Source organism: Felis catus, chromosome C1 (genome assembly GCF_018350175.1).
Source record: "Felis catus isolate Fca126 chromosome C1, F.catus_Fca126_mat1.0, whole genome shotgun sequence".
Classification (NCBI taxonomy): Eukaryota; Metazoa; Chordata; class Mammalia; order Carnivora; family Felidae; genus Felis; species Felis catus.
Genome location: NC_058375.1, coordinates 85,404,066 through 85,426,220, shown reverse-complemented (window position 1 = coordinate 85,426,220; position 22,155 = coordinate 85,404,066). Strand labels below are relative to the sequence as shown.

The following is a 22,155-nucleotide window of genomic DNA, read 5'->3' as shown; positions in this document are numbered from 1 at the left end:
CCTGTTACTGTGGCAAATGGCGGGAGTACAGTGAGCGCAGATTAGAGGTGTTCTGGTGTGCACCATGCTGGGGTCGCTGAAGCAGTCTTCCAGCTAGGGTGGCCAAACCCTGTTCTCATCCACACTGTCAGGGCTGAGCAAAATAAACTGTGCCACTTCCCAGCCCCTCCAACCCAGAGAGAGTTCCAACAGTTCCCTCCACCATGTGGCAGAATTCTAGGGCTGGATCTTTTATTCTAGTTGCTCTTTTAAATTGCAGCTTTTTTCTTGTTTCCCAAGGTGTCTGGAAGTGGTGTGGGCTAGGAGCCCAGGGCTGGCTGAGGTACCCTGTCCCCTGTCTGCGCTATCAAGGTGGAGGGGGAATGTAAACAGTCCTCACCAGCCCTTGTGGCTCGGAGAGGGTACAGCAGCTCTCTTGCTTTTGGCAGAATTCTAGGACTTGATCTTTTATATTCTAGCTCTTCTTTTAATATGAGGCTTTTTTCTGTGCGTAGGGCAGGTGAATCAGCTCACAGTTACTCAGTACTATCCTTCCCCAGTGTAGTTCGCAGTGTTGACATTGGGTGTTTCCCTTTCTTACCCTGTCTCCACCTTTTGCCATTCTCTGTCTATATTTGTTATGCACAAGTTGTTCATTCAGCCTTCAGCATCTTCAGGAGGAATTGCTCTAGAAAGAGGTAGATTTGGTGTGTCTCTGGAGGAGGTGAGTTCAGGGTCTTTCTACATTGTCCTTTTTCTACATTGCCATCAAAATCAACAAGTTTCTGTTTCCTTTCAGCATTTTGAAGAGGTTATCCTGTGTTGCCTGGATTGAATAGTTTGTGGCAAGTCATTAGTAGTCATTTTTTTAGCACTTTTCCTCTTTAGAAAGTGACTTTTTCTCTGGGTGCTTTTCACATTTCCTTTTTTTTCGTTTTTTTTCAGCAACTTATTTATAATATATTTTGGTGTGGTACATGTATATCATTATCCACTTAGGGCTTTTATTGAGGATCTGTGTATCAGGGGTTTATGGTTGACAACTTGGAAAATTCTGGTCATTATTTCTTCACTTTTTTTCCTATTATTTTCTTTCAATATTCCATTTATACATGGTTGATCCCATATTTTTCTGTTGAGACTGTTCATTTGATTTTATGCTTTATTTTACAGTCAAATGCCATGTTTCAAAGTCACCTATCTTTTTTTTTTCTGCAGTGTTTAATATGCTGTTATTTCTGTCCAGTTAGAAATTTGTGTTTGAGGTATTGAATTTGCCATCGCTGCAAGTTCCATTTCATTCTTTTTTATATTTTTCATTTTTCTCATACTTTCAATTTCCATTAAATTCTTTTTGATCGTTATCTTTGTTCTAACATCTCTGTCCTTGTCCTGTTATCATTTCTGTCATTTCTGGATCTGTTTCTATTGACTCTTTCCTTGGTGTTACATTTTCTTAATGTCATCTCTAGTAATTTTTGATAGACTGTGGAACACTGTCAGTGGTTACATTGTTGACCGTATGTGTTTTGTTATCTTCCTTTAAAGAGTGGCTGGTAGGATTGCCTGGGTGGCTCAGTTGGTTAAACTTCCAAATTCATCTCAGGTCATGATCTCATGGTTCATGAGAAGAATTCTCAGAATACCCTGCATTGGGCTCTGCACTGACAGCTCAGAGCCTGAAGCCTGCTTCAGAATCTGTGTCTCCTGTCTCTCTGCCCCTCCCCTGCTCATATCCTGTCTCTGTCTCTCAAAAATAAATATTAAAAAAAAAAATTTTTTTTAATAAAATAAAGAGTGGCTGGTATTTAAGTTAGTTGTGGGTTCCCTTGATCCCTTTGGAGCATTCTAGGTTTCTTTCATTTTTTTTCTTTAGCTTTACTTGGGTGCATCTAAAGTAGCTTTTACTCAAGAGATAGTTCAGCCCTTCTACAAAGCTGTGATCCTTTGTGGCTCTTCATTGAATGCCCTAAATGATTACTATGTGTCTCCATGATTATGAACCTTAGAAATTGTTCATGTGAAAATTCCCATTTCTTTTTTTTTTTTTTTTTTTTTTTTTTACTGTTTTAATGTTGATTGATTTTTGAGAGAGAGAGAGTGCGAGTGAGCAGGGCAGGGGCAGAGAGAGAAGGAGACACAGAATCCAAAGCAGGCTCCAGGCTCTGAGCTGCCAGCATAGAGCCCACTGTGGGCTCGAACCCACGAAGTGTGAGATCATGATCTGAGCTGAAGTCGGATGCTCAAACGACTGAGCCACTTAGGCACCCCTCCCATTTCTTTTTTTTAGTCTTGGGGCGTTTTTCCCTATGCATGTGGCCAGTACTAAGAAAAAATTCTAAGGGATCCATGTGCAGATTTCCAGAGATTTTCCTTTATAGCTTCTTTCTCATCAGAATTCTGCCCTTTAACTTTCACTTACCCCAAACTCCCTAAATTCTGATGTTGATCTATGTTTTCCCTCTGTACCTGAATTTAGGGTGTGCCTCCAGTTGGAAAGCTGGGTCATTGATGGGGAATTACATTTCTCTCAAAGGTTACATACAACCTGTGCATTGTCTGTTCAGTATTTGAGACCATTCTTTTTATTTTGTACAGTTTTCTAATTTGTGATTGGTGCTGAAAATTATCTTATGAATTGCTATCTGATACTTTAATATTCCTCACCCATATTTCTTTTTTTTAATTTTTCAATGTTTATTTTTGTGAGAGAGAAACAGACTGCAAGTGGGGGAGGGGCAGAGAGAGAGGGAGACACAGTATCTAAAGTAGGTTCCAGGCTCTGAGCTGTCAGCACAGAACCTGATGTGGGGCTCAAACTCATGGACTGAGAGATCATGACCTGAGCCGAAGTTGGATGCTTAACCGACTGAGCCACCCAGGCACTCCATATTTATTTTTCTATAAGGAATATTAGAGTCAGCTTGTTTCACTTTAAAAACTCCTTTTTGTGTTTAAGGTTATCATGTGAAATGCATGGATTAATGTAGGGAGAACTAATATCTTTGGAATATTGAAGCTTGATAGTACAGTAGTATATACCTTTTTAATTTGTAGTTTTAACCTATGAAATTAGTATCTATCTATTCCTGTTTTATTGACTTTTTACCAAAAGTAGATATTTAATGTTTTCTCCTGCCTTTTCCTTTTCTATGCAAGTGGTCATAATTTTTTTTCCATCTATTAGTTTGATTATGTGTATACATTTTTCTGATAGAACCCATTTATAAATTCCTGGTGTGAAACATGCTCAGTCATCTATTTTAGTTTGGATTTTGTATAGATTCTTGGGTTACTTTTGTTTTAAAATTCTAATTCCTAGCCTTTCGTTTAGAAACCATAAATATAACAGACTTTGAAAATTCTTGAAAAGGGAAGAATTCTCAGAATACATGCTGTATATGCATCATTGTTATAAATAGGGAGAAAACTTTTAGAACTATGACACTTGCTTATTTAAAAATTTTGGGGGAGGGGCGCCTGGGTGGCTTAGTCGGTTAAGCGGCCGACTTCGGCTCAGGTCATGATCTTGCGGTCCGTGAGTTCGAGCCCCGTGTCGGGCTCTGTGCTGACAGCTCAGAGCCTGGAGCCTGTTTCAGATTCTGTGTCTCCCTCTCTCTGACCCTCCCCTGTTCATGCTCTGTCTCTCCCTGTCTCAAAAATAAATAAAACGTTAAAAAAAATTTTTTTTTAAATAAAAAAAAATTTTGGGGGTGACTAGGTGGCTCAGTCGGTTAAGCGCCCGACTTCAGCTCAGGTCATGATCTCGTGGTTCATGAGTTCAAGCCCCATGTCTGGTTCTGTGCTGGCAGCTCAGAGCCTGGAGTCTGCTTCGGATTCTGTGACTCCCTCTCTCTCTGCCCCTCCCCGGCTCATGCTCTCTCTCAAAAAATAAATAAAAGTTAAAAATTAAAAAAAAATTTTTTTTAGTGTATTTATTTATCTTGAGAGAGAGGGTAAGCAGGAGAGGGGCAGAGAAAGAATCCCAAGCAGTCTCTGCACTGTCAGCACAGAGCCTGACAGGGGGCGGTAAGCTCAAACTCGCAAACTGTGAGATTGTGACGTGAGCTGAAATCAAGAGTTGGATACTCCAGGTGCCTGGGTGGCTCAGTTGGTTAAGCGTTCGATTTCGGCTCAGGTCATGATCTCGCAGTTTGTGGGTTCGAGTCTCATGTTGGGCTCTCTGCTGACAGCTCAGAACCTGGAGCCTGCTTTGGATTCTGTGTCTCCCTCTCTCTCTGCCCCTCCCCTGCTTGCTCTCTCTCTCTCTCTCTCTCAAAAATAAACATTAAAAAAAAAAAAAGCGTTGGATGCTCAACCAACTGAGCCACCCAGGTGCCCTGATACTTATTTAAGTGCTGGGGTTAGAAGGCATTGACCCCTGCATTGTCAAAAAATCATGTATAACTTTTGACTTCCCTCAAATTTAACTACTGTATTTCATATATATATGTATGTGTGTGTGAAAAAAATATATATATATTTTCCCCCTGTCTTCCCCATGAATGTATTTTATATTGTGATTGAAATATAAGAAGTTGCCAAATGATTACAAACAAAGGGAATGTAGAGGAAGCATTCGGGTAGGCTGGACTCTCCCCTGCTTTTGGCACTCCTCATTCCGCTCCCTGTGTGCATGGTTAGTTCACTGAGGCCTGAGCTGAGAGGCAGTAAAGGAACCAGCTCCAGAGAGAGATTCTTGCTGAAGTGGCAGGGCCAGTTACTGGTTGTAGTTGGGCAAGGATCACAGAACGAAAGATACCACACCACTGGAGGGTCTGGGGAAACCCCAGAACAACAAGGAGGGAGCCTGCAGTGAAGAGCAGACAGCAGGCAGGGGTGCCGTCCACCATGGTGGATGTTCTCTGAGGTGGTGAGCTAAAATCCCCAGGGAACTAGCAGCTTATTGCTTGCCAGCATTTCCTGTAAGCAGAAACTAGGGAGTCAAGTGGATAAGGAATAGGTGTTAGTTACTTCAGGATCCAGCTTTGCTAACTGGGCGGGGATGAGGAGACAGATGGTACTGCATTCTACTGGTGTACTGTATTTATTGACCAAAGTCCGTATAAATAGCCCCTACAGTTCAAACCCATGTTGTACAAGGATTGGCTGCATTAGTGTTTGTTTTTGTTTCAAAATAATTGTTAAGAGATCATGTTGCACTGTTCATCTTGCTTCTATCACAGGAATATTTTTGGCAAGGAGAAATAGGATTTTTGTTGTTGTTAAATCTCTTCAGGAAAATGTTCTTGTGTTATAAAATAACTTGTTGAACCTGTTCTTCTATGTTCTAGATACATGAGAAAGAAGTTTTAACCATCCATCTCCATATGGAACTGCCTCCGTTCTCACTAACTCAGTTACATGAGGTGTTTTCCCTCTTCACAGGTTCAGTTTAACTTGCAGTTTACAAAACCAAATATGTCACTAGGAGATGTTCAAACAGGAACAACTATTAGTATGCCTTGCTCAACTGATAAGGAAAAGTAAGTACTTGTCATAAAATTTAATGTTTGCACTTTTGAAAGTCATCCTAAATAATTTTTATCAGTGTTTGAAAGCTTTGATGCCCACTTATTTATCTGTGACATTTTAAGTTACTGATCAGTGGGATTGAAGCTAGAGTCACTTTTCTTTGTAAGAAATAGATTTCCCTGGGCGCCTTGGTGGCTCAGTTGGTTAAGCATCTGACTCTTGATTTTGACTCAGGTCATGGTCTCACCGTTCATGGGATCAGGCCCTGTGTTTGGCTCTATGCTGACAGCATGGAGCCTGCTTGGGATATATATCCTCTCTCTCTCTCTCTCTCTCTCTCTCTCTCTCTCAAAATAAACATTAAAAAAAGATTTTCCATAATTTTTTTAAACTGTAAGATACAGTTAAACATACAGTAAAATTTTATTTTTTAAGAGACTTTCCTACATAACTGAAGATCTCCCTTTCATATGCTTTTGGGCAAGTAGATTAGAAATCTTTTTAATTCCTCTTCGTGGTTTTTGTTTTTGTTTTCCTGTATGGCTGTGTTTGCCTCTGGAAAGCTCTCCATTTTTCTGAATTAATGCTGCTAGTGTAAAGTGCTCTGAGAAGCCAGCTCTTTCAAACTGCTAGAATTCTTTGCTGAGAATAACAAGGCTTGTGAGATTGTCCCATACCTAACAAAATAAGCTTTAATTTGTGACTTCTGTTTTGCCTACTCAGAAATTCCTTCCTATTTTTTAGACCTGACACAGGTTTTACATAGTGAAGTTTGTAACGCATGAAAACTTGTTTCTGGGTATTCTTCATGTTTGTAATATTTTTTTCTTATTAACTCTTCTTAGTTAAAATTTAATCACTTTAAGGCCTGTCATGAGCTGGCTCTTATTCATTGGCTTCTAAAATTGGCACCAACGCGAGTATTATAGTAGTTGGTGAGCCTCTTTTTAAAAAAAAGTCAGAATTCTTTGAAGTCCTGAAATTTTTATATAATCTCACACTTGTTCAGGAGGTGGAGCACCTGCAAATCGTGTTAATGGTAGAACTTCGTGTTGATAGTTAACTCTCATACACCCAACAGCAGTTTTACTTGCAGAAAATATGATGATCATATTTGTGGTACAAAATCAAACGTAATCGTGTGTCCATAAAATTAGGACTGGTCAGCTATTTTGACTGTTTTCTCTTTTGGTTTTTTTTTTTCCTTTATTCATTGTCAGCTAGGAAAAAGTGGCAGTGGATATCAAAGGTTAAAAGTTAAAATTGAAGGAAATACCTGTTCACCCACTTAATTCTTCTCTGAAAATTGGAAAAAGACCATTTAATTTTAAGAATGTAATGTCACTGTTTTACAAGTGCCTTTGAATTCTTGTTATAAGGAACTACTAGAGAAACTTAACACTGGATGGATTAGAAAGTAGGACTATGGTAGTAGAAAAGGGTAATATATGACTACATAAATGCCCCTCCCTGTTTTTTCGCAGTTGATACTTGTATTTATCTGACTAGAATTCGTTATTGTGTATTAATTTTAATAGTGCTTATTAGTGACAACTGAAGTATTAACAAAATTTTGAAGAGCTTTTGGCAAAGGAAAAATCTTACTCATTAAATACAAGATGAAATAGAAGTTATTAAATAATAAGGGTATTCTTGAAGCATGAACATGTGTTTTCATCATGTATCATCACTTAAGTGCTGTTTTACAATTTCATAGTACTAGACTTTCATTTGGCCTACATTCTTAAAAAGAATTTTTTTTTTAATGTTTATTTTTGAGAGAGAGTGAGTGGGGAAGGGACAAAGAGAGAGGGAGACACAGAATCTGAAGCAGGCTCCAGGCTCCTAGCTGTCAGCACAGAGCCTGACGTAGGGCTCGAACCCACGAACCACGAGATCATGACTTGAGCTGAAGTCAGATGCTCAAATCGACTGAGCCACCCATGCCCTGCTAGCCTACATTCTTTATCTTAGCTCTTTGACTTATTAGTGCTACTTAGTTTACTGGGAAGAAGGGTAGGTATTTTGGCTTGTGGATAAATTGTTTGCTTAAGAAAGCACTGAAGAGGGGTGCCTGGGTGCTCAGTCAGTTAAACTCAGTCGTTTGACTCAGGTCATGATCTCACAGTTTGTGAGTTTGAGCCCCGCTTTGGGCTCTGTGCTAATAGCTCAGAGCCTAGATCCTGCTTAGAGTTCTGCAGCTCCTTCTCTCTTTGCCCTTCCCTGCTCACGTTCTGTCTCTATCTCAAAAATAAACATTAAAAAGAAATTTAAAACACTGAAGAACAAAGCTATAAATATAACTTCAATTATTTTACATATAGTGTATGTATATATATATATATATATATATATATAGATAGATTAGACAAACCTTCAGAATTAACTATTAAGGTGAAAACAAGACTTTGTAAAAATAAATACTATTTTCCTTTCAAGTGGTGCAAATTTAGGGCTGGAATCCAAATATCTGAAGAAAAGGGAAGATAGCATTCCTTTACGCGGACTCAGCCAAAATCTGTTCAGTAATCCAGGTGAGAAGACATTGTTGAAATGGCTTGTACATTGTGGATTCACTGTATTATATAAAGACTTGGTGAATACAAATAATGTTTTTCTGTCCTCATTTGCAGACCATCAGAAAGATGGCACTTTCGGAGCAGTACAGACATCTTCAAAGCCCCCTGTGCTCCCTTCTGCACCGTCAGCCTATTTCCCTGGGCAGTTAGCGAACAGTTGATGCTAGTGTGACCTTTTACTTTCTATTGAAATTTTAGAAATTCACAGGGTTTAAAAATATATGAACAGCATAGATCAAATCCTAAGCCAAGCAAGTTTCCAAGGTTACTTGAGCTTAACGTATTAGATCGTTTGGATCCTTTTTAAAGGACCGCTGTCTTTTATGGCAAGCTAGAGGAGCCCATGGGGGATTCTGAGTGAGGATTCTGAGTAAATGACACTTTGTAGTGTGTGAACACGGTGTTTTATAGAATAGTATGAATTTTATTAAACGAATCCTTAGAAATTCTCAGAAGTTCCAAGGAAAGAGTTGGTCCTTTTAAGGGACATTCTAGTTCTATTGAGTATCTGGGTAAATGAAAACCTGCTCAGACAGAATATGAAACCAAAGAATGTTAATAATTCATTTTATTTTCATTGGTAAAATAAAAGTTTTGACACCTGAGAATTATGAGGGAAAATGATTATCTCCAAAGATAACCTATATTATTTGATATTTTTAGTAAAGGGAAAAGTCCTAAAATTACCTTAGATGAATGAAAATAAATCCTTCATAGCAAATAAATATTTTCCTTGCAACCTCTTTAAATTAGCTATTAAACAAGTCTACTTATTTTGATAAATTATAAAAATAATTTGGACAGCATATTTACATAACCAGATTAGGCAGAAAGTGCTTTTAATCATTTGAACTGCAAAGTTTATAGGATTTTAATGTTTTCTGGAAGTCTTGACACATCTATTTTTTTCTCTTTTTTGAATTTCATGAGTTTGTTTCGCAGTTACATCTGTATTAGAATATTTTAAAAATTAGTACTATAAAAAATACTGGAAGAGCATATTTGTTTTTTTATATCAATGGTTTCATTTTGTTTGCTTAATAAAGTAGGCAAATTGAATAACTGTTAGAAGTTAACAGCTGTTTTCCCTGTAACCAAGTGTTTCAAGTAAGAATTACTTGGAAAAAATTAGGTAAAAAAAAAATTCACCCAGTATCAGAGGGTCCCCAATTTGTTTTCTTGCTGACCACCACCCAGTACAGAGCAGCATTCTCTTATGAAACCTATAAATCAGTTTTTGTTTGCAAAGATTGCTAATACTTGTGTGATATTTAAAAAACTATTTTGAAGAGGGGCGCCTGGGTGGCTTGGTTGAGCATCTGATTTTGGCTCAGGTCATATCTCAAGGCTCCTGAGTTTGAACCCTGCGCGTCGGCCTCTGTGCTGACAGCTCAGAGCCTGGAGCCTGCTTCAGATTCTGTGTCTCCTCTCTCTGCCCCGCCACCCCCTCAGTCTCTCTCTTTGAAAATAAAAATAAACATTAAAAAATTAAAAAAAAAAAAAAAACTATTTTGAAGGACCTCCCTCACCACACAGATGAAGAAAGAGACATTGAAGACATTAATGGCATACCAGTATCATTGGGTTCACGGTAAGACAGAGAATCTTTGCTAGTATTTTTCTGAAGCCACGATATTGAGTCCTATGATACCGTGAAACGTTGCTGGCAGTTGCAAGCAATCTTAACTAGGGGATTTATTCTAAAACATTTAGTAACCATTATGGGGTTGGATTTTTGTCATTTAAATATACTATATTAATATTAGTAAGAATACTTGGTTACACTAACTTCAGAGCACTTCTAATCATCTGGAAAGTAACCTCTTGGTGGTAATCTTTCCTGTAAATATTATGTGATATGTATAAAACGTGACAGTGTTTGGATGGGATTTATGATCTACAAGTAGTTCTTTTTTTATTTGAAATTGTTTTGCAGTGTACAGTTGTACATGTGTTAATAATCACCAGGTTGCAATGAACGTATTTCTGTAAACTGTGAGCTTTGTTAATAAAGTATTTATGGAGTGAGACATGTAAAAGTATATGAAAACATAAACCGGACTCCTCTGCAACTACCGACTATGCTTAGAATTTACTTGCATTTAATTTATGGACCAGGGTTTCATTTCTTTTGTCCTCCTACAAGAGTATTTTGTAGTACGGGAGAAAAAAGGGATTGAAAGGGAAAAGGTGTAAAGCTTTGATTTGTTACTGTAAAAACGATGATGGTAACAAATAAAGCCCAAACAGACCTTCTAGGGAATCACAGATCAAGACTTTTCTTTTAAAAAAAAATCATTAAAATATTTAATTTTATTAACAGAATATTTACATTTCGTTTAAGACCTTATTTAACCATAGTGAATGTTCCAAGTTTAAAAAGCATTGCGCAATAACCACACACAAGATGAAAACAGTGTAAACTATACAATACTTTATGTACAATTTTTACAAAGTAACACTTTTTTAAATAATATAACTGGACACAAAAATATACACTTTAGAGAAATTCACATCAGGAATTGTATAAAGCTCTCTTCTAGGGTCCTGAAAATTTAGGACAAACATTAGCTCTGTAAATAAAGTGTTACTGTGACAGTCCTGAAAGGCCACTATATATATTTATCTACATACAGATATCACATTGACATTTTCAAGGCTACCAGCTTTACTATATAATTTTAGATTATGTATTCAAGTGTTGAGGTTCTTATGATTATGCAAACATTAAAAGAATAGTGGTAGAAGTAGCTGGGGAAACAAATTCGAGCCAGTGTTTAGATTTACAGACTCTACCCCAATTTAAATTCTAAATGGCTGATACTTTCTCATTTCAAAAACAGTGGTGAATGTTTTTAAAATAAAATTACTACAAACAAGCTTAAAACATGATTCAGATTTAGTACAATTTTCTTAAGTTTTTTTCTTTTTTTTTTAAATGCAAACAGTTCATTTACCATTTCTTTACTTTAGTGCATCTGCATTAAGGCTTTGAATTATTTGACCCAAGATTTTACAATGTTAAAACTAACAGGTCCATAACCGTACTACCTACTCTGTCTCACTGTGAGTCAGCATAGAGTTAAAGCTCAACACCTGAAGGAAATGGTAGCAGAGACGTTGCTAGTATCTAAGAAGGTACGTATATAGTTTTTAATTAAAGGATGTATAATAAAACAAAAAAGCTTAGTGGCAAGAAATTGGTGCTAATAAACAAAAGGTTTCTTTTCAAAAGAAATTGTAACATCTTTGGAAAACTGTCCGGTTCTGGTTCTTTCTTTAGTTCCCACGAGTTCATGCAGATACATTTCTTAAGACAATCTTAAAGTACATTGAGATGGAAATGGAATGTACATCCAGAACTACAGGTGAAAACTAAGACCTGGGTGTGGTAGAAAAGTCTTCCTGATTTCAGTCATCACACGTTCGTGTCCTGGAGTAAAGGTTCTTTGGCCTCTCCTGGCGCTTGTGTACTATGGGGATGGCTGTGACCACCACAGTGCTTTCTCCAGCTGCTGGACCGCAAGCTTAAATTGGTATGTTCTGGAATAAACAAGGCAACAAGCAGAGCCAGCAGTACGGAACAGGCTCCAAAGAGGAAGGGGGGGCCAGGGATGATCGAATTCTGAGGAAGGAAAAGAGAATTAGGATTTTTGTACAGAGCATCTCTGCTCTTAAGAACTGCTTATCTTTTCGTAGTAACAGACTGCCATGAATTATAAGCCAAGACCACCTCTCTTTCTCCATTAAAGCCATGGTTAGAACATGCATTTGCTTTTTAGAAGAAAAGGGACACGCTCACTATAATATCCTGAGGATAACAACTGGTCCCAAGAAACAGCCAAAAGATTGTTTTAAAAACAGCCTATGCAAAAATATACTGTCATCACAAAATCGGAACACGTTCTATGAGCCTTCGCTTAATCTGTTCAAGATCTCAAGAGTAATAAAATTTATTATACACTATGAGCTACAGTAACAGAATCCATGACTATTTTCTTTAAAAGGTAAATATATTCTCTAGTAGCTAAAGGTGAAGAAAATACAGCTAATGCCGTTACCATTAAGAATCAAACCTTTGTTTTAGTCCAAATTACATTCATTCTTAGCAAAAACTTGCACTGCCAGTTTAACCTGTGGATAGCCCACAAACAAACACTCATTTTCATTTAAAAGTAGTCTTAGCTAGTTAGATCAGTGTGGAACTCTGCTGAACAAGCAAGGAAACTGATGCGCTGTTTGTATTGGCTAAAATGATCGTGTTTGCCGTTCACATTTTCAGTTGTATGGGGGGAAAGTACAGCAAACAAGTGAACAAAAGACGTTTATCAGCACCTAACTGACTTTTCGTACAGAAGGCAGGCTTAATATAGGGAACTCCCGCAGTACAAAAGTCCCAGATGAGACACAAATTGTACTACAGATGAACGGTTGTTAATCTATGCCGTTATGTGTAATAGGACAAACCAGATGTTTAAACAATTCTCGAAGGAAAAGTTACGTCCAGTTTCAAAAAGGGGTAGACAGAACACAGTCCTTTTAGGCTTTGGTTTTTAAGTGTCGTAGATCTAAAATAATCTCACGTAAAAACTTTAGTGACCAAAACCCATTTATCTTGTAATCCAGCCAAATGAACTATATTTTCACCATGTGAATGAGGAATTACCTGTTCAAAGTGGTGCTGTGGGCTTGTGTTTGTTCCCAAGTCTGTTCCTGTCATTGGCAGTTCTTTAAGTTCCACATGGAATATGTAGAAAATGAATCCATAAAGAGCTGGTCCCAGACCATTGCACAGTCCTCGAATTCCTGTTATCATTCCTTGAACAACACCTAAATCGTTTACACAAATTATGTAATGCTCCGCTTACTTTTTTTTCCTACCTTAGAACCCATACAGTCAGTCTAAAACCAAGGCTTTCTTTGTGACACTAGCAATTTACTACGATGACATTAAAAAGTACTTAGAGGCCATCAGCTCTACAAAGCATAAGCAGCAAATAAGAAGTCAAGGTATACCCAACCCATACACAGGCCTAGTTTAAATAAGTGGGCAAAAGCACTTTATTTCCCTTTGAAACATCGCTGGCTAAAAATAAGGCATTAGTTTACAAGCATAATTGTTAAAAACTGTCCCAAGCAGCTATTTAAGACCCATTGCATCAAATATAGACCCTTTTTATAGAGTTTGGGTTGGGGTGCCTGGCAGGTGGCTCAGTCAAGCATCTGACTTTGGTCAGCTCAGGTCAGGATCTCAGTTTGTGAGTTCGAGCCCCACACTGGACTGTCTTGTGTTGGCAAAGAGCCTGCTTCAGATCCTCTGTCCCTCTCTCTTTGCCCCTCCCCTGCTTGTTCTCGCTCTCAAAATAAATAAACTTAAAAAAAATTTTTAAAAAAATTTTTTTTTTAACGTTTATTTTTGAGACAGAGAGAGACAGCATGAACGGGGGAGGGTCAGAGAGAGGGAGACACAGAATCTGAAACAGGCTCCAGGCTCTGAGCTGTCAGCACAGAGCCCGACGCGGGGCTCGAACTCACGGACTGTGAGATCATGACCTGAGCCGAAGTCGGCCACTTAACCGACTGAGCCACCCAGGCGCCCCCCAAAAAAAAAATTTTTCTTAAGAGTTTGGTTTTTTTTCTCTGGGATCTTCTCCCAAATATAAAATGCACTATGCTTTAGCCACAGGCCTTTCCTTTCTCATTTAGCAACCAAGTGATCATTGCCACTCTTGTAACACCCCTTTTTTCCCTTATAACTAGAGGAAACATACCCTTTTCAAAGAATTATTTATCTTTTAGCGTTTCAAGAGGCAAATGTTCCTACCACAAAAGACAATGTTGTCTATGTCTTTAACTGAAACATAAAGATTTAAATAAAAGGGTTATTTAAACCCAAGGTGTCCAGCCCATCCATCAGAGTAAACACTTAATAGTGAATATGCGGTGGCCGACCTAGATCACTCGATCTTCTTGCAAGAGAACAGACAGGACCACACATTGAGAGAGAGACATAGTTGTGTATCCACCTAAAGACAGTTCCCTGGACTCTGCTTTTCCTCTTAACAGTGAAAGCAATTTTAAATTCTTTATCCTAAAGATCCATTTACGATTCTGTACTTAGGAAGGAGACAGAACATAGCATTAGAATATTCTGAACTTTTAAATAATTATCATCATGCATTCTTATCAGCTCACCTTGTTGATCAGCATCGGCGGTTCGTGACACAAGGGCACTGACAGCTGGAAAGGTAATGCTAGACATGGCTGCTACTGCCCCAGCAGCCCACATCATCCTGTAACCAAAGCAGCCAAACAAAAATAAATTCTCCACCGTGCCTGTCAGTAAAAATACACAAAAATCCAAGTAACTTGCTGCAAAATGGCTGTGGTGCAGGGAAAAGGAGAACTGTACTTGCTCTATTCCTTCCTTCCTTCCTGTGTGACTCTGGGCAAGTTACTTCGAGGTCTGGAGCACTGGGTGGGGATGGGGGCACTCTGAGCATAGTGGGTAATACACCTAACGCAACATCATTACATGTTTCCCAAGCCAGTAACTCTTCAGGCAGTGTTCCCACAGGCTTGTGATTCAGTGTGAGGGTACAGATCTGATCTAAGCCTTGGATGTTCTGGGCTTGATACGTGAAATGTTTTTGATAATTTAAATTGTGAGCACCTCTTTGTAAAAACTAGCCTGGAAAACAAAACATGCATCAACACGCTCTTGATGCTGACTCCTATCCAAATCCAAAGAGATGATACGTTCAGGTGAATGAAACATCAGTGGAAAGCGTGGACTTCGGTCCCGTGATTGTGAACACAGAGGTGTGCGCAGGCAGCCTGACCTCAACGTCGCTCTTCCCCTCGCTCTGCAGTGCAGACTGGCAAGAGAAGCAGAGAGACTTTTCTCTGGCATGAAGCCGGGACCAAAACAATTGGGCTTTTCTCAGTTAACTTCCAGTGTGTCATTGTCATCAGTAATGACCACTGGTGTTACACAATACTTCTCTTCTAACCAGAAGAACAAAAAAGGCAAGTAACGCTAGCTTTCAGAGCTTTGCTGCTTTGAGGTTATGTTTTTTCCTAATGAAGATACAGATTAAATGTCCAGTAGAGACTGAAAAACTAAATCTCACTTTAAAATGTCCCATTTTAACCTGTCCCATAGATACAAAAGAATGTCACACCTTTCTATCCTCAAGCCAGTCTCAAATATACAAATACCCAAGTGAGAAATCTGTATTATATACATTAGACAGGAAAAGAAAAAAGCACAGGAGAAGACAGATTAAAGTCTAATACTAAGCCTTAGATGAGAAGCAAATACAAACAAAAAGTCTGTCAATTATAACCTCAATAAAGCTGGAAAAATAAAAAAACAGCAAAATTAAAAAAATTAAGATATACCTACCAAGGTTCTGAACCAAAGCCATACCATGCCAGCTGTAATATTTGAAATCCAAGACCCAATAAAATGGTGTTCTTATTTCCGATTGACCGCATAAGTAAACTCAAGACTATGGTCTAGAAAAGAACAAAAACCAGAATAGAACGGTTTATACCAGAAAAGAGCTTAAAAAAAAAAACCAAAAAACTGGTGACTTCCTTCAATCTGTAATCTAAGATTACCACTTTTTTTTACATTTTGGCTTTTCAACAATTGCCCTGAATATATCTTGAGACCATTATTCCAGGTCACAGACAGCAGATGAAAGGTTCCTCTGCTGACACAGATCCAGATTCAGGGAAAAAGACAACTGGAAACAACAAAGTGAGCTTTCTGTTGAGTACATTTCTACTGACCACCTAAATCAGAAATTTTAAGCGGTAGCATCAAAAAGTTCAAACTAATGATTTGGAGATCCTGTTACATAATAGCTTTAAAAGTTTTTACAAGTCCAAGTTAATCCAAAATGCTTATTGTTCTGACTAAATACAAATAAAACAGTACAACAATTACTCTACATCCTTCATCCAAATTATTGCTGACACCATGATGCTTGGCAAACAGTAAACAGACGTAACAAGTATCATATGGGAAAAGTACAGTTTAAGAAACCGCGCCTTTGGAAAAACCGCCTGGATCATAATCTTGGCTCTCACTGTATGACCCTGGGCAAGTTACCTCACTCTCAAACAGTGTCTTCCAAAATGGCAAGAATATTACCTACTTCAAAACTCTGTCATGTGGGTTAGATGAAATGATATTTACATAGAGTGCTTAGCACACAGTAAGCATTTAATAAGTATTATGAGTGGATGGGTTTTATTTTCTTTCAAAGCTAACAAATTTAGCAATGATCTGGGGACATTAGAAAATATTTTTTGCTATTTTAATGAAAGTATTAAATATACTACCTAAAATAGCTAGTAAGTCCATACAGGAAAAAGTGAAAATAATTCAGGAAATCACTAGTGGATAACTGGCTGACATTTAAAAAAAAAATTTTTTTAATGTTTATTCATTCTCAAGAGAGAGACAGCATGCATACGGGAAGGGCAGAGAGAGAAAGAGAGGGAGACGCAGAATCCGAAGCAGGCTCCAGGCTCTGAGCTGTGAGCACAGAGCCCGATGCAGGGCTCAAACTCCAGAATGGTGAGATCATGACCTGAGCTGAAGCCGGACACTTAACCGACTGGGCCACCCAGGCACCCCACTGGTGTCATTTTAAATGTACAATTATCAAACAGAAGTTTCAAATTCTTTAAATGGATACAACCATTTAAGAATTTACTCAGATTTAATTATAGATAAGCCAGTGGAAAGCTAATGAAGATTCTTAACCAACTGAGCCACGCTAGCAGGTGCCCCGCTAATGAAGATTCTTGTTAAGATTCTTGAACAATTAAGACTCCTAGCTTTTTTCTCTCAGATTTTCCCTTAAATCAAGTGAGTATACCACCAGGTTTCATAAGGCACAGAACCTTACTGGATTACATTCTTCAACAACCACAATCACAAAAGGGAACTCACCCAGAGTAAGCAGTTAGCAAAGAAAAACTTCCCGTTTATAGTACCCTCTAACTGGGAACACGGATATTCTCCCCCAGGGCAGGAACTTTCCTTAAATATCTGAATCTTTGTATCCCTAGCACCTATTGTAAGTTCTTAGTGTTGATGGGAAGTATGTGTGATTTTTAGATACATCACAATATTCTCAATGATGGAATAAATTGCTTAGTGTGCTAGACAAGAAAAATTATTTGGTGTCCCTTAATTTAGTAGAACTCATTTTGTCCCAAAGGTTAAATAACTTATGACTTAACCAAGATGTACACAGCTAGCTAACAGTTAACTGACCCGAGTTTGGGTCAGTTTACCAAATATTTGCCAAGTTCCTACTATATCCCATTGCTATTCTAGGTCTAAGGGTACTGACCCAAGGGTCAGAGAATAGGTCACAGCACTGGTCAGCAAACAGAATACCTTGTCTTGGAGAGAAGATGGACATAGGCACACTGTTTAACAAGAGAATTCCAGGTTGTAGCTGCTGTGAAAAAAATAAAATGGGAATTGTGTGACAGAGGGGCTACTTTAACCATGATGGACAGGGAAGGACCTTCTCAGGTGACAGCTGAATGAGGAGGTAGAGGAGGGGGTGGTTATGTGAATATCTCAGAGAACAGAGCGCTCTAAGCAGGGACAGCAAGTGCAAAGGCCCTGAACTGGAGTGTATTCAACAACATGGAGAATGGGGCAAAATGAGGTCACTTCAAGTCTAGGGTTATTCTGGTTGCAATGGAAATTAAATTTTAAGCAAAAAAGAGGATTAAAACTTCACAAGAATTTCTTTGCCAAGTGAATAAACTGTAGGGAGACAATTATGGAAGCTGAGAGACTAGTAATGGAGGTGGTGAGTAATGGCCACTAGTAATGGAGATGATGAGAAAAGCTTCAATTCAGAATGTATTCTGGAGATAGAGGTAACAGGAGATACCATCTGATGGACTGGATGTGTGGTAAGGAGAAAGAATGACAAGCATCAACAAGAACGACACCAAGGTTTGTGGCCCTGACAACCAGGAGCGTGGTCATGCCTGTAAATGAGATGAGCAGCACGAAGGGGAAGGAATCCAGATTTTAGTTCTGGTTATGTCCGGTTTGAGATGCCCAGCAGATGTGTCAAGCAGGAACTCAGGGGCTGGGGTGGAGGTAGAAATGTGGGAGTCACCAGCATATAGAGGACTAGATGAGAGCACTCACGTAAACGTTTAATTAGTGCAAGCATTATGAACTCATGCCTCCTTGCGCCAAAGAAGTGATAAGGCCTAAAAGCCCCAAAGGGGATAGACAGCAACTGTTTGGCTCCCAATGGGAAGTGTCCATGTTTACAGACCTTATTGTTTTGGGGGAGAAGCTACATACCCATATTTTCACATAACCTCCCAATTTTCACTCATTCATTATTTTAATGTTTATTTTTGAGAGAGAGCAAGTGGTGGAGGGGTAGAGAGAGGAGGAGACAGAGGATCCGAGGCAGGCTCTGTGCTGACAGCAGAGAGCCTGATGTGGGTATGGGGCTTAAACTCACGAACCGCAGTATCAGGACCTGAGCCAAAGTCAGACACTTAACCAACTGAGCCACCTAGGCACCTCTAACCTCCTAATTTTGAAATGCTTCCTACTAATTTTTAAAGTTTTTATTTATTTATTTTTAAAATACTTTATTTTCTTTAGTAATCTGTATACTCAACATATGGCTCAAACCCACAACCCTGAAATCAAGAGTTGCATGCTCTACTGACTCAGCCAGCCAAGTGCTCCTTTAAAGTTTTTAAAACACCAGGGCACCTGGGTGGCTCAGTCGGTTAAGCGTCCAACTCTTGATTTTGGCTTAGGTCATGATCTCATGGTTCATGAGTTCAAACCCATGTCGGGCTCTGTGCTGACAGTGCAGAACCTGCTTGAGATTCTCCCTCTCTCTCTGCCCCTCTCCTGCTTGCACTCTTTCTCAGAAGTAAATTAAAAAATAAAAATAAATAAAAATAAAGTTTTTAAAACACCATGAAAAAAACCAATGTCCTCTAATTTAGCACTTACTTGGGTGCAGGCACAGCACAGGGTGCTACAAAAACCAAGATGAATGTGATATACTCCTAACCTCACAGTCTACTCGGAGCTCTGCTACTATAGAGACTCACAATCTTGGTACCAAGGCAAAAATAATCAGAAATAAACAGGTAAAAGCTAGTGTATTCTATACGGTGATAGACATGCCCTGGTTAATATGGGAGCTCAGAGAAGGGATACTTAGGGCAGAAGAATGGGAGGCAGAAAGGCCAGCAGGAGCAAAAGCACAGGGGCAAGCAGTACAACAGAACAAAGGGGAAGCTGTAAGCTCTGTGCTGCTACAGAGGAGGCTCAAAGACAGATCTTCCACTGGCTTCAGAGTTCAACAGTAAATGAGTTATTCTCAATGTATACTTGACATAAATGAGAATGCAAGATAATTCTTCTACCTTTGGGGTTATATATTATACTTAACATTTTAGTTCATATAATGACAGAGCAATGTAATTATCAGCATTTCTATGTATGCTACATACTTCCTCTCACCTGTTTTTGAAGTCCAACTGATTTTCTGACTTTATTTTTAAATGTGAAAATTCATCTCAAAAATTGTATTTCTATGTAGGCCTTGAAAGCTAAATGGTCATTTAAGTACCATATTCCTTGTGGATCGTGTACATAATGTCTGCTGTACCATCAATGCTGGATGGACAGTGCCTCATTTCTTCCCAGACTCAAGGCACTACGAGTGCTCTAAATACAAACCCAACCACGTGCCTCCTGTATTCACATGTCTGCCCCTCTGGATTCTCAGCTCTTAGAGACTGTTTTCCACCTTGTGTCCTTTGTGCCAGGTGCCATCTACTGACTAGAGGGAAAATTTCCTCTGAAGCACCCTCACATCACTCAAGCGTTCTGCAGGGTTACTGCCTGAATTTATTAGGCACCTGCAGCTTCCATGACCAGTTACATATGAAACTTCCTAACACTTTATAGCTATAAATCTCTTAAGTGTCAGAGTAAATGTTAGCTAGTTCTCTTCATCTAAATCTTCAACAAAATATTAACAATCTCACCAATGTAAGAAAAAGATAAGACATCATGAGCAGGTAAGATTTATCCCAGGATTAAAGATTGGTTTAACATTTGAGAATTCATCAAGCTCTACTCTATTTGTAGTTTCCTTGGTGTTATGCTTCAGAGGGGTGTTTTTTCAAAAGCTATTTATGCATACAGGCGACAATATATTTTCCTCCAAAGCTCAAGTGCACTTTTCTGATAGCCAGGATGGAATGCAACATTACTTCTGATCAAGGAGCTTCAAGATAAAATGGAAATTAGAAATAGTACTAATACTGCCATGTGTACGCATGTGTGGGTCTTGGGGATATTACAGAATTTAAATTTAAATTTGACATTTATCACTAAACCTACCAAAAAATTCATAAATGATGAGATCTGCAGAAGGAATCCTACACCTAAGAGATGGTGAAACATACTAGAATGCTATTAAATGGACTCTGCCTTTCATTTTGAGAACAGAATAAAACAAAGCTGTAATCTAGAAGACTGGATTTAAGGTGGGAGAGAATGTTAGATCATCTCAGAGTCTGGAAAAAACAAAGCCAAATAGGAAGAAATGTTTGGGGCTTTTTCACAGAAAGAAGGACTGACAGAAAATTCTGGCCACTGGAGCACAGTACTTGATTATGGAACAGACACAGTTTCGAGGCAAAGGTGAAACATCTCCTAAGGAGATCCAAATTCCTGGGCTGATTAGTATCTTATTCATCAGACAACCATTGGCTACCAACTGGGTTTCCAAGACAAATAGCTCGTGCCATTCCTCTGCTCAAAACCCTCTAATGGCTTCCTATCTTCCTGTCACATCTTAGGACAACCTGTGAGGCCCCAGATGATCTGCTCCCTCTCCACCTTTCAGATTCCATTTCTTAAAGGTCTCTCCTTTGCTTACTGTGTGAGAGCCGTACTTGGCTCCTGGCTGTTTCTTACACATGCCAGGTACAGTCTGTCCTGAGAGTTTTATTTCTGTTCCTGCTGCTTAGAATCCTCTTCTTCCAGATATTCCCATGGCTTGTTCTCCATTCTTTTGTGTTTCTGCTCAAATGTCACCTTGTGTCAGCAGGGCCTTCCCAACACTTCCAAATAAAATTAACACCCAGCCCCCAGTCAATCTCTAGATCCCCAGTACCATTTTTCTTTATAGTTTTCATTACACCTGATATGTTTACATCGACATATTTATTAGTTTTCTCTCTTATCCCACAAGAATGCAAACTCTACAACGGCAGGGATTTAATTAAGTTCACTGGTATATCCCGGTGTGCAACACATGGTAGGTATGCAATAAATATTTAAGGACTAACATAAAATATTCTACTTTGGGGCACCTGAGTGGCTCAATCGGTTGGGTGTCTGATGTAGGCTCAGGCCATGATCTCACGGCTCAAGAGTTCAAGCCCCACGTTGGGCTCTGCGCTGACAGCTCAGAGCCTGGAGCCTGCTTCAGATTCTGTGTCTCCCTCTCTCTCTGCCCCTCCCCCGCCTGCACTCTTTCTCTCTCCCTCAAAAATAAACATCAAAAAAAAAAAATTAAAAGAAAATATTTGACTTTATGCAGGTAAGCAGTGTAAATCAAACTATTATTCTGGTTTAGACATATGTTGATTAATATATGTGTCAGTCCCCAAAATCTGATCAAGACTAACTACACTTAACAAAACAGGAGTTTCTGAACCTACAAATCTCAGATTCCTGACACTGGTGACTCCATCAAGAAAGTGTCACCTGAGTATCACATAAGGGCCATGTGGATGGTCAACCAAGAGTAACTATCTCATCACTCTAAAAAGAAACTCACCTGTGCAATAATGGAAAGAATGCCAAGGACTGCTATAAATGCTGCAACACTTTCTGGTGAAAACTTCATTATCTAGAAGGTTTCCAGAAAAAGCATCATTAATTAGTAAAAAAAGCACAAGAAACACCATACTAATGCAACTATTTGTACATTAACATCAAATGGGCACCAAACTACTTGAACATTAACATCAGAAAAAGAAAATACAACTCATTTATAACCAAAGAATTCTT

The 22,155-nt window shown here is 38.7% G+C and overlaps 2 protein-coding genes across 4 annotated transcripts in view; one reads left to right on the top strand and one right to left on the bottom strand.

Annotated features, from left to right (window-relative positions):
* SASS6 (SAS-6 centriolar assembly protein) overlaps positions 1–9,281 on the top strand; it is a 57,820-nt gene extending 48,539 nt beyond the window's left edge. For both annotated transcript variants that reach the window (XM_003990361.6, XM_045036272.1), the window contains 3 exons: positions 5,368–5,465; positions 7,894–7,988; positions 8,088–9,281. In XM_003990361.6, the coding sequence (XP_003990410.2) occupies positions 5,368–5,465; positions 7,894–7,988; positions 8,088–8,194 (300 nt within the window). In that variant the 3' untranslated portion in view covers positions 8,195–9,281. The remainder of the gene's footprint in view (positions 1–5,367; positions 5,466–7,893; positions 7,989–8,087) is intronic.
* Positions 9,282–10,328: 1,047 nt separating this feature from the next.
* Positions 10,329–22,155, bottom strand: part of MFSD14A (major facilitator superfamily domain containing 14A) — a 44,393-nt gene continuing 32,566 nt past the window's right edge. For both annotated transcript variants that reach the window (XM_011284838.4, XM_045036267.1), the window contains exons 8-12: positions 21,923–21,994; positions 15,442–15,554; positions 14,229–14,326; positions 12,700–12,863; positions 10,329–11,658 (exon numbers count right to left, since the gene is read on the bottom strand). In XM_011284838.4, the coding sequence (XP_011283140.1) occupies positions 11,452–11,658; positions 12,700–12,863; positions 14,229–14,326; positions 15,442–15,554; positions 21,923–21,994 (654 nt within the window). In that variant the 3' untranslated portion in view covers positions 10,329–11,451. The remainder of the gene's footprint in view (positions 11,659–12,699; positions 12,864–14,228; positions 14,327–15,441; positions 15,555–21,922; positions 21,995–22,155) is intronic.